Source organism: Euprymna scolopes, chromosome 46, assembly GCF_053919585.1.
Source record: "Euprymna scolopes isolate OS-2025 chromosome 46, ASM5391958v1, whole genome shotgun sequence".
NCBI classification, from domain to species: domain Eukaryota; kingdom Metazoa; phylum Mollusca; class Cephalopoda; order Sepiida; family Sepiolidae; genus Euprymna; species Euprymna scolopes.
Genome location: NC_136527.1, coordinates 176040485 through 176056188, shown reverse-complemented (window position 1 = coordinate 176056188; position 15704 = coordinate 176040485). Strand labels below are relative to the sequence as shown.

Sequence of the window (15704 nt, the reverse complement as noted above, 5' to 3'; positions counted from 1 at the left end):
GTATTGAAAATACTCCAGTCACTCGCAGAGAGAGTTTAAACAGAGGCACAATGCGGTTTTAAAGCAGAAAAGTCAACTGTTGACATGGTATTCTCATTACAACAACTACAGGAGCAGACGAAACCACTGTATATCGCTTTTATTGATCTCACAAAGATTTATTGACCTGGTTAGCAGAAGCGACCTTATTATGTTACTAAAAAAATAGGATGTTTCCCCGAACTTGTGAGATAGCATGTTCCTCCAAACTCCTGAGAATGATCACCTCTTTTCATGAAGATATGAACTGGGTCCGTCAAATTCAATGAATAACTTTCAGAATCTTTTCCCATCCCCAGTGTTGTTAAACAGGGCTGTGTTCTTGCCTCAACTCTTTTTGGCATATTTTTCTCACTTCTGCTACGATACACTTTTCATGAAACTGAAGTTGGTGTCTATATTCGCACAAGAGGAGATGGAAGTCTTTTACACCTGGCCTGTCTATGTGCTAACACTAAAGTCCGCATGACCCTCATCAGGGAAATGCTGTTTGCAGATGATGCTGCATTAGCGGCCCATTCTGAGGAACCCCTCCAACAACTCCTTGAGCGCCTCACCCGTGCTTGCAATGAGTTTGGTCTGACAATAAGCCGCAAGAAAACAAATGTCATGGCTCAAGATGTCAGCAACGCCCCCTGCATATCCATTGACGATCAGACACTAGAGGTGATGAACGACTTCACCTATCTAGGCTCCATTATTTTCAACAACCTCTCACTGGACGCCGAGCTAAACACCCTCATTGGAAAAGCAGCAACAGCTATGGCCAGCCTGACAAACAGAGCATGGAATAACAACATGCTGAATAAAAACACAATGATGAGGATGTATCAAGCCTGTGCCATCAGCATGTTACTCTACTGCAGTGAAACATGGACCCTCTACACACGTCAAGAGCGCAGATTAAATGATTTCCATCTGTACAATCTAAGAAATATCTTAGGCATTACATGGCAGGACCGCGTTCTGAACAAAGACGCTCTTGCCAAAGCAAATCTTCCAAGAATGTTGGCCCTCCTCTCACACAGACGTCTGCACTGGCTAGGGCACGTCGTCCGCATGTAGGATGGCCGGATCCCCAAAGACATCGTTTATGGCGAGCTCTTAGCAGGCATTAGACCAACCGGTAGATCACTCCTCAGATGTTATGGTGGTTGCAAAAGGGAATTAAAATTCGGCAACATCAACCTTGTTGACCTTGAATCCTATGATGCAGACTGTGACTCCTTGAGAGTCAAAGTTAAGAAATGCGTCCGGCTGAACGAGGAGAGAAGAGATAAACAGTGGGAGGAGAAAAGGGACAGGTGCAAAAGGACAGCATCAGCATCACAGTTGCCACCACTCATGACAACCTTCAGGCACGATTCTCTATCCTCTATCTAGACAGAAGGACGCATGCAATAGAACAGGTGATTAACTCTGTTGGCGGCCTTGGTGCAGGTTGTAAACATTCTAGCATTTATTAAGTAGCAGATTTTTTGCAGGAGTACATTTTACTAATAAATGCTTAGATTTCCTTGCTTTTTTTTCTATTACCTGCAATAATTTTCGTGTTAATCTGCAACTTGTGCTTGATGCCAAAAAAACATCATGTATTTTACTTTAGATTGAATTTTTCATAGATGTTAAGTCAGGGAATGTGTGTGCTGATGAGGGAGTAGATTTATGTGTTTCAATCATTTTGGGCCGAGTTAATTTATTGCCAGAAAAATTAAGGAACCATAGTAGACACGAGTGTGGCATATTTTCATATATTGTTTTTTCCGTTTTATGATGTTGACATCACGAATTGTCGTTGTTCAATTGGTATTGTTTAATAGCAGTGTTTTACCAATTTTGTATGATTTCCTTTCTATTACAAATGATTGCAATAGATCCAAGAGGGGCACTCTATCATGTGACTTTCATAATTAAAACCATCGTGGAGTACAGTATCATATCATTTATAGTAATAAATTCCAGTAAGTTTGTAAATACTAGATTTCTATTAAATCTCATATCATTTATAGTAATAAATTCCAGTAAGTTTGTAAATACTAGATTTCTGTTTAATCTCATGTTAATTTGAATATTTTGCATCTGAGTATGTGATTTACTTTATTCCATGACCGATTTGAAGTATTGGCAGTTTATGATCAATCGAAAAGGTAATATCACTCTAAATGAGAAAAAACTACTGGAATTTACTTTTCATAACAAACTGACTCCACTTGACTATGAGAATATAAAATCCTACTCAAAATGTCACCTTGTAAAACTTGAATTTATAAAGTCGTCAGATTTTTTAAATTAAGGTAACTAATAAATAGTAAAAATAAGTGATTGACTCTTGTTTTTGTTTTGTTGACAGTCTATGCTCAAGTATTTATTCAATACATAAATACATAGTTTATTTAATACATACAATATGCTTAAGTAGCAGAATTAATGACTCAAACATTTAGTCAGTAGTAGATTTATCGCCTTGATTATCGCTATAAGAATACATAATATAAGCTTTACATTTACAAGATTCATTTTCGCATGTTGAAAGCAGGGGTTGTTATTTTCAATATAAAAAGCTGAATGTTTTGTTTAATAATCTAATCAATGCTTAGATTTGTCTGTTGCATTTCACAAACCTCAACAAAAATCCTGTTAACACACTTCTTCCTGCATTCTGTTTGTTCGTTCAGACGAGAATTGTTTATAATTTCGCATTTCGGCTATATTTTATAACAGTTTCAACAAATTAAGTTGTTCCCTCTATTTAAATTTCATTATGATTAAAATATATACCAGAATTTGTTGCTTTAATAACTTTATTTGTTTTTCGCAAAAACTTGGTCTTCTATGAATTGTGTCTAATTACTACTTGAGATTTTTATTAGCGTTTTGCTTTCATAAAAATATGTATAATATGTATATATTTCAGAAACGTCTTTTCTTTATTTTTACATAGTGTAGAATATTTTAAAATCTAAAATCAATAATATTTTTATATTTCAGAGACAATATCATTTTATCCAATTTCTTTATTTTTACATATTGTAGCATATTCTAAAACAAAAAATAATATTTTTATATTTCAGAGACAATTTTACCACATTTCTTTATTTCTATATATTGTAGAATATTCTAAAATCTAAAATCGATAATATTTATATATTTCAGAAGCAATTCTTTACTTTTACATATTGTATCATATTCTAAAATATAAAATAAATATTTATATATTTAAGAAACCATGTCGTTTTAACACACTCCTTTACTAAAATATATATTGTATCATATTCTAGAACCTAAAAGCAATAATATTTATATATTTCAGAGAAAATGTCGTTTAAACGTGTAAATTCTTTACTTTTACATAATGTAACATATTCTAAAATCGTGTTGCATATTCTAGAACCTAAAATAAAAATATTTATATATTTCACAGACATATTATAATAATTTCGAATTGTTTCATCCCTCATGAATTATTTCACGTTTGTTTTATTTAAGCTCAAAATTATCATATGAAAAATGCAAACTTTTAGAATAAAGCTATGCACATAGTTTGCAGAAAAACAGTTTCCAATGATTTGCTTTTTCATGTGTATCGAAAACCTTAATAAATAATAAAAATCGAATCATAATAATAAATAGGTTTTCCCTGTTCTTAGTTCTCATATTGGACTGAAAATTTAATTCTAAAAACAAAAATATCAGCATACTTAAAACAATGTTGATTTTCGTTTTTTTTTAATTTTCTTCCTTTGATGATTGTATGGAGCAGCCAAACATTGCTTTTATTTAAAACAGTCAAAAGCGCTTTTTGTTCCTTGTCTGAATTTCTTTTGCATTTGGTTCACTATTTGTTAGGTAGGGTTTCAGGTTCTTCATCATAAGCCATGTGGCACCTATAATAATTGGTATGACTGATATCTCCCTAAGATTCCTCAGTGTGAGTTTTCATATGCTTAAGTAAAGTTGATTTTTTAGAGCAGGAGAATGCACACACCTCACAAGAATATGGCTTTTCCCCAGTGTGAGTTCTCATATGTATCACTAAGCTCGATCTCCGTGAAAAAGAATATCCACACACTTCACAAGAATGTGGCTTTTCCCCAGTGTGAGTTCTCATATGTATCACTAACTTCGATTTTTGTGAAAAAGAATATGCACACACTTCACAAGAATATGGCTTTTCCCCAGTGTGAATTCTCATATGTATTACTAAGCTCGATTTTTGTGAAAAAGAATATCCACACACTTCACAAGAATGTGGCTTTTCCCCAGTGTGAGTTCTCATATGTATCACTAACATCGATTTTTGTGACAAACAATATCCACATACTTCACATGAATATGGCTTTTCCCCAGTGTGAATTCTCATGTGTCACCAACGATGATATTTGAGAACAAGAATATCCACAAATATCACAAGAATGTGGCTTTTCCCCGGTGTGAGTTCGGACATGCCTCACTAAGTCTGATTTTTGAGAAAAAGAATATCCACAAACTTTACAAGAATGTTGCTTTCTCATTTTTTAAATTTTATTTTGTAATTTTACTTCTCAAAAATCAGGTTTGCATATGTCTTACTAAACTTGAGTTTGCAGATCATGAATATCCACGTACTATAAAAGAACATGACCTTTACCAGTGTGAATTCTCATGTTTCATAAAAACTGAATATTCAGAACAAGTTTCATATGTATCACTTTCTGTTTGGTCTCTAAGTTTTACTGAATTCCAGGACAAGAATTCATCTAGTCTTGTAGAGTATACAGTTTCGTACTATTACTTGAGGTAAAACCACTTCTAGAAGGTGCACCATTCCTCGTAAAAGCTAATATGGGTTGGCCATAGTGAGGAGATCTTATTTGGGCTGCAAATACAAAATGTGGTTTTTAATATTTGGTCAGGGTTTACTTCTTTGGAAAATATCATCATGCCAGATTGTTCTGACAAACCCCTGTACAGATAGACCTTAGACATTCGAGGACAGTGTCTAGTAGGCGTTCAAGTACTCAAATGTCCCAGTAAACCGTATTTTTATGATAAATACCCCCCACCCACATATCCTCGTCGATCCCTTGAGTACAATTGTCTGGATCTGTTTGGCATTTGGTTCACTAGGAATATTAGTTAGATAGGACTTCTGGTTCTTCTCCACAAGCCCGGTGGTACCTATAATAACTGGTATGATTGATATCTCTGTAAGATTTTAGTTTTTCATACAATACATGAGACCTTGATATTTAGTCTGTTTCTCCATTTCAGCTCTGTTAAGACCTCCATCATTAAAGACATTCACTTCAACCAAGGTTGCGTCTCTCCTTCTGACTAATCCCATATAACTATGTCAGGTTTGACAGCAGCATTTTTAAGGTAGCTGTCTGCAGGAATCATATGGTCATAATATTTGATATATGTCATTTCCAACTGTTCTTTCAGTTTGATGTTCCCAGAACTTACTGGTACACTGGATGTTTATCATTTTACAGATAGTCGAGTGGATGTGGAGTGTGTGTTCTCAAATGTACGAGTAAACCGTATTTTGATGAAAAAATACCCATGCATACACACAAATCTTCCAATGGATGTCGCTGTAGTCTCTCAAATGAAGTAATAAATGTTTATAGGTTAAAGTTTAAAAAAGTATACTCCATTGAAATTCAATAATAATAGGGTTTAATCAGGAACATCTGCAAAAAAATTGTATAAATTCAATATTTTTAGTATTCGTATTCAAATATTTCAATTCTGTTTGTGTATTGTTGTCAATATGAATCAGTATTGATAATAATAATAGATTGAACTCGCAATTTAATTTTCAATCCACATGAAATACATTTAAAGAATTAACCAAATATTTTCTAACTTGACACAGGGCCAATCGATCAAGGTGTTGCTTAAGATATAATCTAGTTGACATTACATCTAGCATTGTTTTTATTTCATCATTACGAGAAGAAATACATTAATATTTATCTATACAATATTGCCAACACATATATATACCTATATATGTGTTTGTACGTGTGTAAATGCACATCTTAACATAACAATGATAGTAAATAAAAATAAGTAAATCAAAAGAATTCATACACGTTTTTGCTTCCTACAAACATATACATGTAAGGGATATATGACTTACATAGAAGTGATATATGAAATACATAGAAGTGATATATGAAATACATAGAAGTGATATATGAAATACATAGAAATGATATATGACTTACATAGAAATGATATATGAAATACATAGAAGTGATATATGAATTACATAGAAGTGATATATGAAATACATAGAAGTGATATATGAAATACATAGAAGTGATGTATGACATTCATAGAAGTGATATATGAAATACATAGAAGTGATATATGTAATATATAGAAGTGATATATGATATACATAGAAGTGATATATGAAATACATAGAAGTTATATATGAAATACATAGAAGTGTTATATGAAATACATAGAAGTGATATATGAAATACATAGAAGTGATATATGAAATACATAGAAGTGATATATGGAATACATAGAAGTTATATATGAAATACATAGAAGTGATATATGAAATACATAGAAGTGATATATGTAATATATAGAAGTGATATATGATATACATAGAAGTGATATATGAAATACATAGAAGTTATATGAAATACATAGAAGTGATATATGAAATACATAGAAGTGATATATGAAATACATAGAAGTGATATATGGAATACATAGAAGTTATATATGAAATACATAAAAGTGATATATGAAATACGTAGAAGTGATATATGAAATACATGGAAGTGATATATGAAATACATAGAAATGATACATGAAATACATAGAAGTGATATATGAAATACGTACAAGTGATATAGGAAATACATAGAAGTGATATATGAAATACATAGAAGTGATATATGACATACATAGAAGTGATATATAAAATACATAGAAATGATATATGAAATACATAGAAGTGATATATGAAATACGTAGAAGTGATATATGAAATACATAAAAGTGATATATGAAATACATAGAAGTGATATATGAAATACGTAGAAGTGATATATGAAATACATAAAAGTGATATATGAAATACATAGAAGTGATATATGAAATACATAGAAGTGATATATGAAATACATAGAAATTATATATGAATTACATAGAAGTGATATATGACATACATAGAAGTGATATATGAAATACATAGAAGTGATTTATGAAATACGTAGAAGTAATATATGACATACATAGAAATGATATATGAAATACATAGAAGTGATATATGAAATACATAGAAATAATATATGAATTACATAGAAATGATATATGAATTACATAGAAGTGATATATGAAATACATAGAAGTGATATATGACATACATAGAAGTGATATATGACATTCATAGAAGTGATATATGAAATACATAGAAGTGATATATGAAATATATAGAAGTGATATATGAAATACATAGAAGTGATATATGAAATACATAGAAGTGATATATGAAATATATAGAAGTGATATATGAAAGACATAGAAGTGATATATGAAATACATAGAAGTTATATATGAAATACATAGAAGTGATATATGAAATACATAGAAGTGATATATGAAATACATAGAAGTTATGTATGAAATACATAGAAGTTATATATGAAATACATAGAAATGATATATGAAATACATAGAAGTGATATATGAAATACATAGAAGTGATATATGAAATACGTAGAAGTAATATATGACATACATAGAAGTGATATATGAAATACATAGAAGTGATATATGAAATACATAGAAGTGATATATGAAATACATAGAAGTGATATATGAAATATATAGAAGTGATATATGAAATACATAGAAGTGATATATGAAATACATAGAAGTGATATATGAAATACATAGAAGTGATATATGAAATACATAGAAGTGATATATGAAATACATAGAAGTTATATATGAAATACATAAAAGTTATATATGATATACATAGAAATGATATATGAAATATATGGAAATGATTTATGAAATACATAGTCGTGGTATATGAAATACATATAAAACATATAGAAGTGATATATGAAGTTTCAAAATAATAAAAATATAGAAAAATTTTCTTAATGTATGCATGTTTAGTTGTCAAATTCTATGCATTATAAGTCGATCTAAATTTTGTCTATCTTAGGCTGGTTTGCTGTAAGATATCTGTTCATAAATGAATATGATTTTTTTAGAAACTGCAACCGTTTAACTTATCAGTGTGTTAATGTTTTACCTATTTTTAAATATCGGTATCAAAAATTTTAATTCATAAATTATACAATCCATTAGCAAATAATTTTAGAACATTAAAAAACTTCTTTAAAAAGTGTATACTGTTTTATCTTTCTTTAAATATACTTACGAAAAAAATTAAGTTTAGTACTTATAAAATACATAGGCAAATAAGGAAAATTACAAAAACCGCTTAAAAAGTGTTTTCTTAACACTGTTGTGACTTGTTTGGGTAAAAAAAAGTAAACAAGTAAAGTATGCATGGTTCCCCCGTGATTGCACAGTGTACGAGGCATAAAAATGACTAAGTTCAGCATTCCCTCCCTTGTTAGCCCGAAAAGACCCGACGTCAAATTTTGGTGAAAATAAACAAACTGTGCAGTTTTAGGCCTTTACATATGTAAATTTGAGTTCGGCACAATGCAAAAAAAAATGACTTAATCTATCATTTTCCCAATCATTTAACCATAAAAATCCCCAAGTTCAACACCATGCAAAACTTCTGGACATACGCAAAATATTTTGAACAAATATGGTAAAATAGTCCCAAAAATGAAGTGCTTTTATTAGCCCAAAAAGAGCCCTTAGGACACATCCAAAAGTTATTAGAAAATACAGACAAACCAAAAGTCATTAGGAAATACAGACAAACCAAAAGTCATTAGGAAGTACAGACAAACCAAAAGTCATTAGAAAATACAGACAAACCAAAAGTCATTAGGAAATACAGACAAACCAAAAGTCATTAGGAAATACAGACAAACCAAAAGTCATTAGGAAGTAGAGACAACCCAAAAGTCATTAGGAAGTACAGACAAACCAAAAGTCATTAGGAAGTACAAACAAACCAAAAGTCATTAGGAAATACAAACTAACCAAAAGTCATTAGGAAATACAAACTAACCAAAAGTCATTAGGAAATACAAACAAACCAAAAGTCATTAGGAAGTACAGACAAACCAAAAGTCATTAGGAAGTACAAACAAACCAAAAGTCATTAGGAAATACAGACAAACCAAAAGTCATTAGGAAATACAGACAACCCAAAAGTCATTAGGAAGTACAAACAAACCAAAAGTCATTAGGAAATACAAACAAACCAAAAGTCATTAGGAAGTACAGACAAACCAAAAGTCATTAGGAAATACAGACAAACCAAAAGTCATTAGGAAATACAAACAAACCAAAAGTCATTAGGAAATACAAACAAACCAAAAGTCATTAGGAAGTAGAGACAACCCAAAAGTCATTAGGAAGTACAGACAAACCAAAAGTCATTAGGAAGTACAAACAAACCAAAAGTCATTAGGAAATACAAACAAACCAAAAGTCATTAGGAAGTACAGACAAACCAAAAGTCATTAGGAAGTACAAACAAACCAAAAGTCATTAGGAAGTACAAACAAACCAAAAGTCATTAGGAAATACAGACAAACCAAAAGTCATTAGGAAATACAGACAAACCAAAAGTCATTAGGAAATACAAACAAACCAAAAGTCATTAGGAAGTAGAGACAACCCAAAAGTCATTAGGAAGTACAAACAAACCAAAAGTCATTAGGAAATACAAACAAACCAAAAGTCATTAGGAAATACAAACAAACCAAAAGTCATTAGGAAGTACAGACAAACCAAAAGTCATTAGGAAGTACAAACAAACCAAAAGTCATTAGGAAATACAGACAAACCAAAAGTCATTAGGAAATACAGACAACCCAAAAGTCATTAGGAAATACAGACAAACCAAAAGTCATTAGGAAGTACAAACAAACCAAAAGTCATTAGGAAATACAAACAAACCAAAAGTCATTAGGAAATACAAACAAACCAAAAGTCATTAGGAAGTAGAGACAACCCAAAAGTCATTAGGAAGTACAGACAAACCAAAAGTCATTAGGAAGTACAAACAAACCAAAAGTCATTAGGAAATACAAACAAACCAAAAGTCATTAGGAAGTACAGACAAACCAAAAGTCATTAGGAAGTACAAACAAACCAAAAGTCATTAGGAAGTACAGACAAACCAAAAGTCATTAGGAAATACAGACAATCCAAAAGTCATTAGGAAATACAGACAAACCAAAAGTCATTAGAAAATACAGACAAACCAAAAGTCATTAGGAAATACAAACAAACCAAAAGTCATTAGGAAATACAGACAAACCAAAAGTCATTAGGAAATACAGACAATCCAAAAGTCATTAGGAAGTACAGACAAACCAAAAGTCATTAGGAAGTACAGACAAACCAAAAGTCATTAGGAAATACAGACAACCCAAAAGTCATTAGGAAATACAGACAAACCAAAAGTCATTAGGAAGTACAAACAAACCAAAAGTCATTAGGAAGTACAAACAAACCAAAAGTCATTAGGAAGTACAGACAAACCAAAAGTCATTAGGAAATACAGACAAACCAAAAGTCATTAGGAAATACAGACAAACCAAAAGTCATTAGGAAATACAGACAAACCAAAAGTCATTAGGAAATACAGACAAACCAAAAGTCATTAGGAAATACAGACAAACCAAAAGTCATTAGGAAGTACAGACAAACCAAAAGTCATTAGGAAATACAGACAATCCAAAAGTCATTAGGAAGTACAGACAAACCAAAAGTCATTAGGAAATACAGACAAACCAAAAGTCATTAGGAAGTACAAACAAACCAAAAGTCATTAGGAAATACAAACAAACCAAAAGTCATTAGGAAGTACAAACAAACCAAAAGTCATTAGGAAGTAGAGACAACCCAAAAGTCATTAGGAAGTACAGACAAACCAAAAGTCATTAGGAAATACAGACAAACCAAAAGTCATTAGGAAATACAGACAAACCAAAAGTCATTAGGAAATACAGACAATCCAAAAGTCATTAGGAAGTACAGACAAACCAAAAGTCATTAGGAAGTACAGACAAACCAAAAGTCATTAGGAAATACAGACAACCCAAAAGTCATTAGGAAATACAGACAAACCAAAAGTCATTAGGAAGTACAAACAAACCAAAAGTCATTAGGAAGTACAAACAAACCAAAAGTCATTAGGAAGTACAGACAAACCAAAAGTCATTAGGAAATACAGACAAACCAAAAGTCATTAGGAAATACAGACAAACCAAAAGTCATTAGGAAATACAGACAAACCAAAAGTCATTAGGAAATACAGACAAACCAAAAGTCATTAGGAAATACAGACAAACCAAAAGTCATTAGGAAGTACAGACAAACCAAAAGTCATTAGGAAATACAGACAATCCAAAAGTCATTAGGAAGTACAGACAAACCAAAAGTCATTAGGAAATACAGACAAACCAAAAGTCATTAGGAAGTACAAACAAACCAAAAGTCATTAGGAAATACAAACAAACCAAAAGTCATTAGGAAGTACAAACAAACCAAAAGTCATTAGGAAGTAGAGACAACCCAAAAGTCATTAGGAAGTACAGACAAACCAAAAGTCATTAGGAAATACAGACAAACCAAAAGTCATTAGGAAATACAGACAAACCAAAAGTCATTAGGAAATACAGACAATCCAAAAGTCATTAGGAAGTACAGACAAACCAAAAGTCATTAGGAAGTACAGACAAACCAAAAGTCATTAGGAAATACAGACAACCCAAAAGTCATTAGGAAATACAGACAAACCAAAAGTCATTAGGAAGTACAAACAAACCAAAAGTCATTAGGAAGTACAAACAAACCAAAAGTCATTAGGAAGTACAGACAAACCAAAAGTCATTAGGAAATACAGACAAACCAAAAGTCATTAGGAAATACAGACAAACCAAAAGTCATTAGGAAATACAGACAAACCAAAAGTCATTAGGAAATACAGACAAACCAAAAGTCATTAGGAAATACAGACAAACCAAAAGTCATTAGGAAGTACAGACAAACCAAAAGTCATTAGGAAATACAGACAATCCAAAAGTCATTAGGAAGTACAGACAAACCAAAAGTCATTAGGAAATACAGACAAACCAAAAGTCATTAGGAAGTACAAACAAACCAAAAGTCATTAGGAAATACAAACAAACCAAAAGTCATTAGGAAGTACAAACAAACCAAAAGTCATTAGGAAGTAGAGACAACCCAAAAGTCATTAGGAAGTACAGACAAACCAAAAGTCATTAGGAAATACAGACAAACCAAAAGTCATTAGGAAATACAGACAAACCAAAAGTCATTAGGAAGTACAGACAAACCAAAAGTCATTAGGAAATACAGACAAACCAAAAGTCATTAGGAAGTACAAACAAACCAAAAGTCATTAGGAAATACAAACAAACCAAAAGTCATTAGGAAGTACAGACAAACCAAAAGTCATTAGGAAGTACAAACAAACCAAAAGTCATTAGGAAGTACAGACAAACCAAAAGTCATTAGGAAATACAGACAATCCAAAAGTCATTAGGAAATACAGACAAACCAAAAGTCATTAGAAAATACAGACAAACCAAAAGTCATTAGGAAATACAAACAAACCAAAAGTCATTAGGAAATACAGACAAACCAAAAGTCATTAGGAAATACAGACAATCCAAAAGTCATTAGGAAGTACAGACAAACCAAAAGTCATTAGGAAGTACAGACAAACCAAAAGTCATTAGGAAATACAGACAACCCAAAAGTCATTAGGAAATACAGACAAACCAAAAGTCATTAGGAAGTACAAACAAACCAAAAGTCATTAGGAAGTACAAACAAACCAAAAGTCATTAGGAAGTACAGACAAACCAAAAGTCATTAGGAAATACAGACAAACCAAAAGTCATTAGGAAATACAGACAAACCAAAAGTCATTAGGAAATACAGACAAACCAAAAGTCATTAGGAAATACAGACAAACCAAAAGTCATTAGGAAATACAGACAAACCAAAAGTCATTAGGAAATACAGACAAACCAAAAGTCATTAGGAAATACAGACAATCCAAAAGTCATTAGGAAATACAGACAAACCAAAAGTCATTAGGAAATACAGACAAACCAAAAGTCATTAGGAAATACAGACAAACCAAAAGTCATTAGGAAGTACAGACAAACCAAAAGTCATTAGGAAATACAGACAATCCAAAAGTCATTAGGAAGTACAGACAAACCAAAAGTCATTAGGAAATACAGACAAACCAAAAGTCATTAGGAAATACAGACAAACCAAAAGTCATTAGGAAATACAGACAAACCAAAAGTCATTAGGAAATACAGACAAACCAAAAGTCATTAGGAAATACAGACAAACCAAAAGTCATTAGGAAATACAGACAAACCAAAAGTCATTAGGAAATACAGACAATCCAAAAGTCATTAGGAAATACAGACAAACCAAAAGTCATTAGGAAATACAGACAAACCAAAAGTCATTAGGAAATACAGACAAACCAAAAGTCATTAGGAAGTACAGACAAACCAAAAGTCATTAGGAAATACAGACAATCCAAAAGTCATTAGGAAGTACAGACAAACCAAAAGTCATTAGGAAGTACAGACAAACCAAATTATATAGAAATCAGTTACTTACATCTTATCAGAGTTTTACAAAAATCCAAGGCATCAATTTTTTTTTAAATAAGCACAAAAGTGTCAATTTTAGCCATTTTTACCCCAATGATTTTTATTTTCTGAAGATGGGAGAGTAGAGGAAATAATTCTTTACCTCTGGGGAGTTCTGACAACAGAAAGTTGTTTCCTTGTGTTTTCTTTTATGAGGGTTTTGGCACGTAATATCACGTGCACCTGATTTCTCCTTTTGTGCGCCAAAGCATTTTACTATTTAAGGCGACTTTTGACAGAAACAAGTCGCTGTTTTCTTTTTCTTTGTGAAACACAAATTTATCAACTAAAGTACCTTGTGGTCGCAACAGACGAATCTTTCAGGGACTGTATCCTGGGAATTCGCCATAAATACATATTTGCTTAAAGTGGCCTAATAACCTTTCTAAAATCTTGGATTAAACATTAATATCAAGCGACTTCGTAGAATGTAAACAGGAAAATTATTTTTTAAAATCTTTCAGCAATTAAATTCGAAAATGCATGTTTTTTACGTTCAATTAAACGAACTCTGAATAAATTGATTGTGTTTACTATAGGAAACATTATTATTTTCTCAGAAGTCACAAAACTTTTAGTTAAATAAGCATATTTAGGACAGAAACTTAATATCAGATTGCAAAATATAATCATATGTTAGATTTTATATTTTTTAGAAGATTTTTTGGTGCTAATGTAGAGTGCTTTTAAATCGTATTTCCACGTTTAATTTGTTTTATGAAATGTTTTTATTTAATTGTAAGGTTAAAGTACAGAATAGGTACAAAACACTTTCCCCTCCACATGTTAAGAATGGTCTTTTAAATAATAACGTTATTATTTCAGCACGGATCACTCTCTGCATGATTACCGATTTTTTAACCGGAGAATTTTTTAATCACGTCTGTTATGTAGGAATGGATGTTTTTTTGATATTGTATTGAAATAAAAAAATAAATATAATTCAATATTTGAGATTATTTTTAAAAAGTTATCGAATGAAAGTTTTTAAAGTGTAAACATAAAAGAAAACAAAAAAAATAAAACAAAAAACTTACCTTTCATTCCACGATTTCAATACAAAAAAAACAAAAACAGGATGAATTCGGTTTTTCTTTTGTGTTTTGTTTGTTAGGATTTCTTTTATAAATTTATACAACTTTTGTTGTGTGTTTCCAATTCATTAAGAAATAAAATATATGAAAATATAAACGAATTAAAATTCAAAGTGTAACGATTTAAACGTGAAATTATTTAAAGAGAAAATCAACTAAAAAGAAAAACAAACAATTTAGGTCAACGTAATACGGTGTAAAAATTATTTCGTTTTTCGTGTAAAAATGTCCGTTCAATCTGAATAATTCAAATATTCCTCATAAAAAAACCTAACAAACTGGATATTTCACATAAAAAAATCAAATAAGAGAAGAAAATGCTCCAAAGTACAAATCACGAATTTAGATCATGCGTTAGTTACGTGTGTAAATTTGTTTTAGTATTATGTGTGTTAATGCTTAATTAATAAATAAATAAATATTAAGACAAATTAACCAAAGGCATGTTTTGTAAGATTAAACATTTTACATAAAATACAGTCTTCGGCGTGGGGTGCAAGTAAAGAATCCTTGTGCATAACAAATGAAAGTGTATATTTTCTGTCCTCGTTCAGTGTAGTTGGTAGTTCGTTATTGACTGAAAAAAAAAAATTGTTCCTATCAAGAGTGCCTCTTTTGGGGGAGCTGGATTTTCTACTCATTAAAAGCGACGGTATGTCTAACTTAAGGCAATAAATAAGAACAACAGATATAATCATTTCTTTTTTTTTTTTTTTTTTGTTAATAGTTATATTAT

At 31.0% G+C, this 15704-nt stretch overlaps 1 protein-coding gene across 1 annotated transcript; it reads left to right on the top strand.

The window, feature by feature from the left end:
* The first annotated feature begins 504 nt into the window (after nt 1-504).
* Nucleotides 505-1104, top strand: LOC145270288 (uncharacterized). Its single transcript, XM_080125932.1, has one exon. The coding sequence runs from the start codon at nt 505-507 to the stop codon at nt 1102-1104; it is 600 nt and encodes a 199-aa protein (XP_079982058.1).
* The last annotated feature ends 14600 nt before the right edge of the window (nt 1105-15704 follow it).

What these genes read in the sequence shown, in the direction of transcription:
- LOC145270288 (XM_080125932.1), top strand. Translation starts at nt 505, where the DNA reads ATGACCCTCATCAGGGAAATGCTGTTTGCAGATGATGCTGCATTAGCG.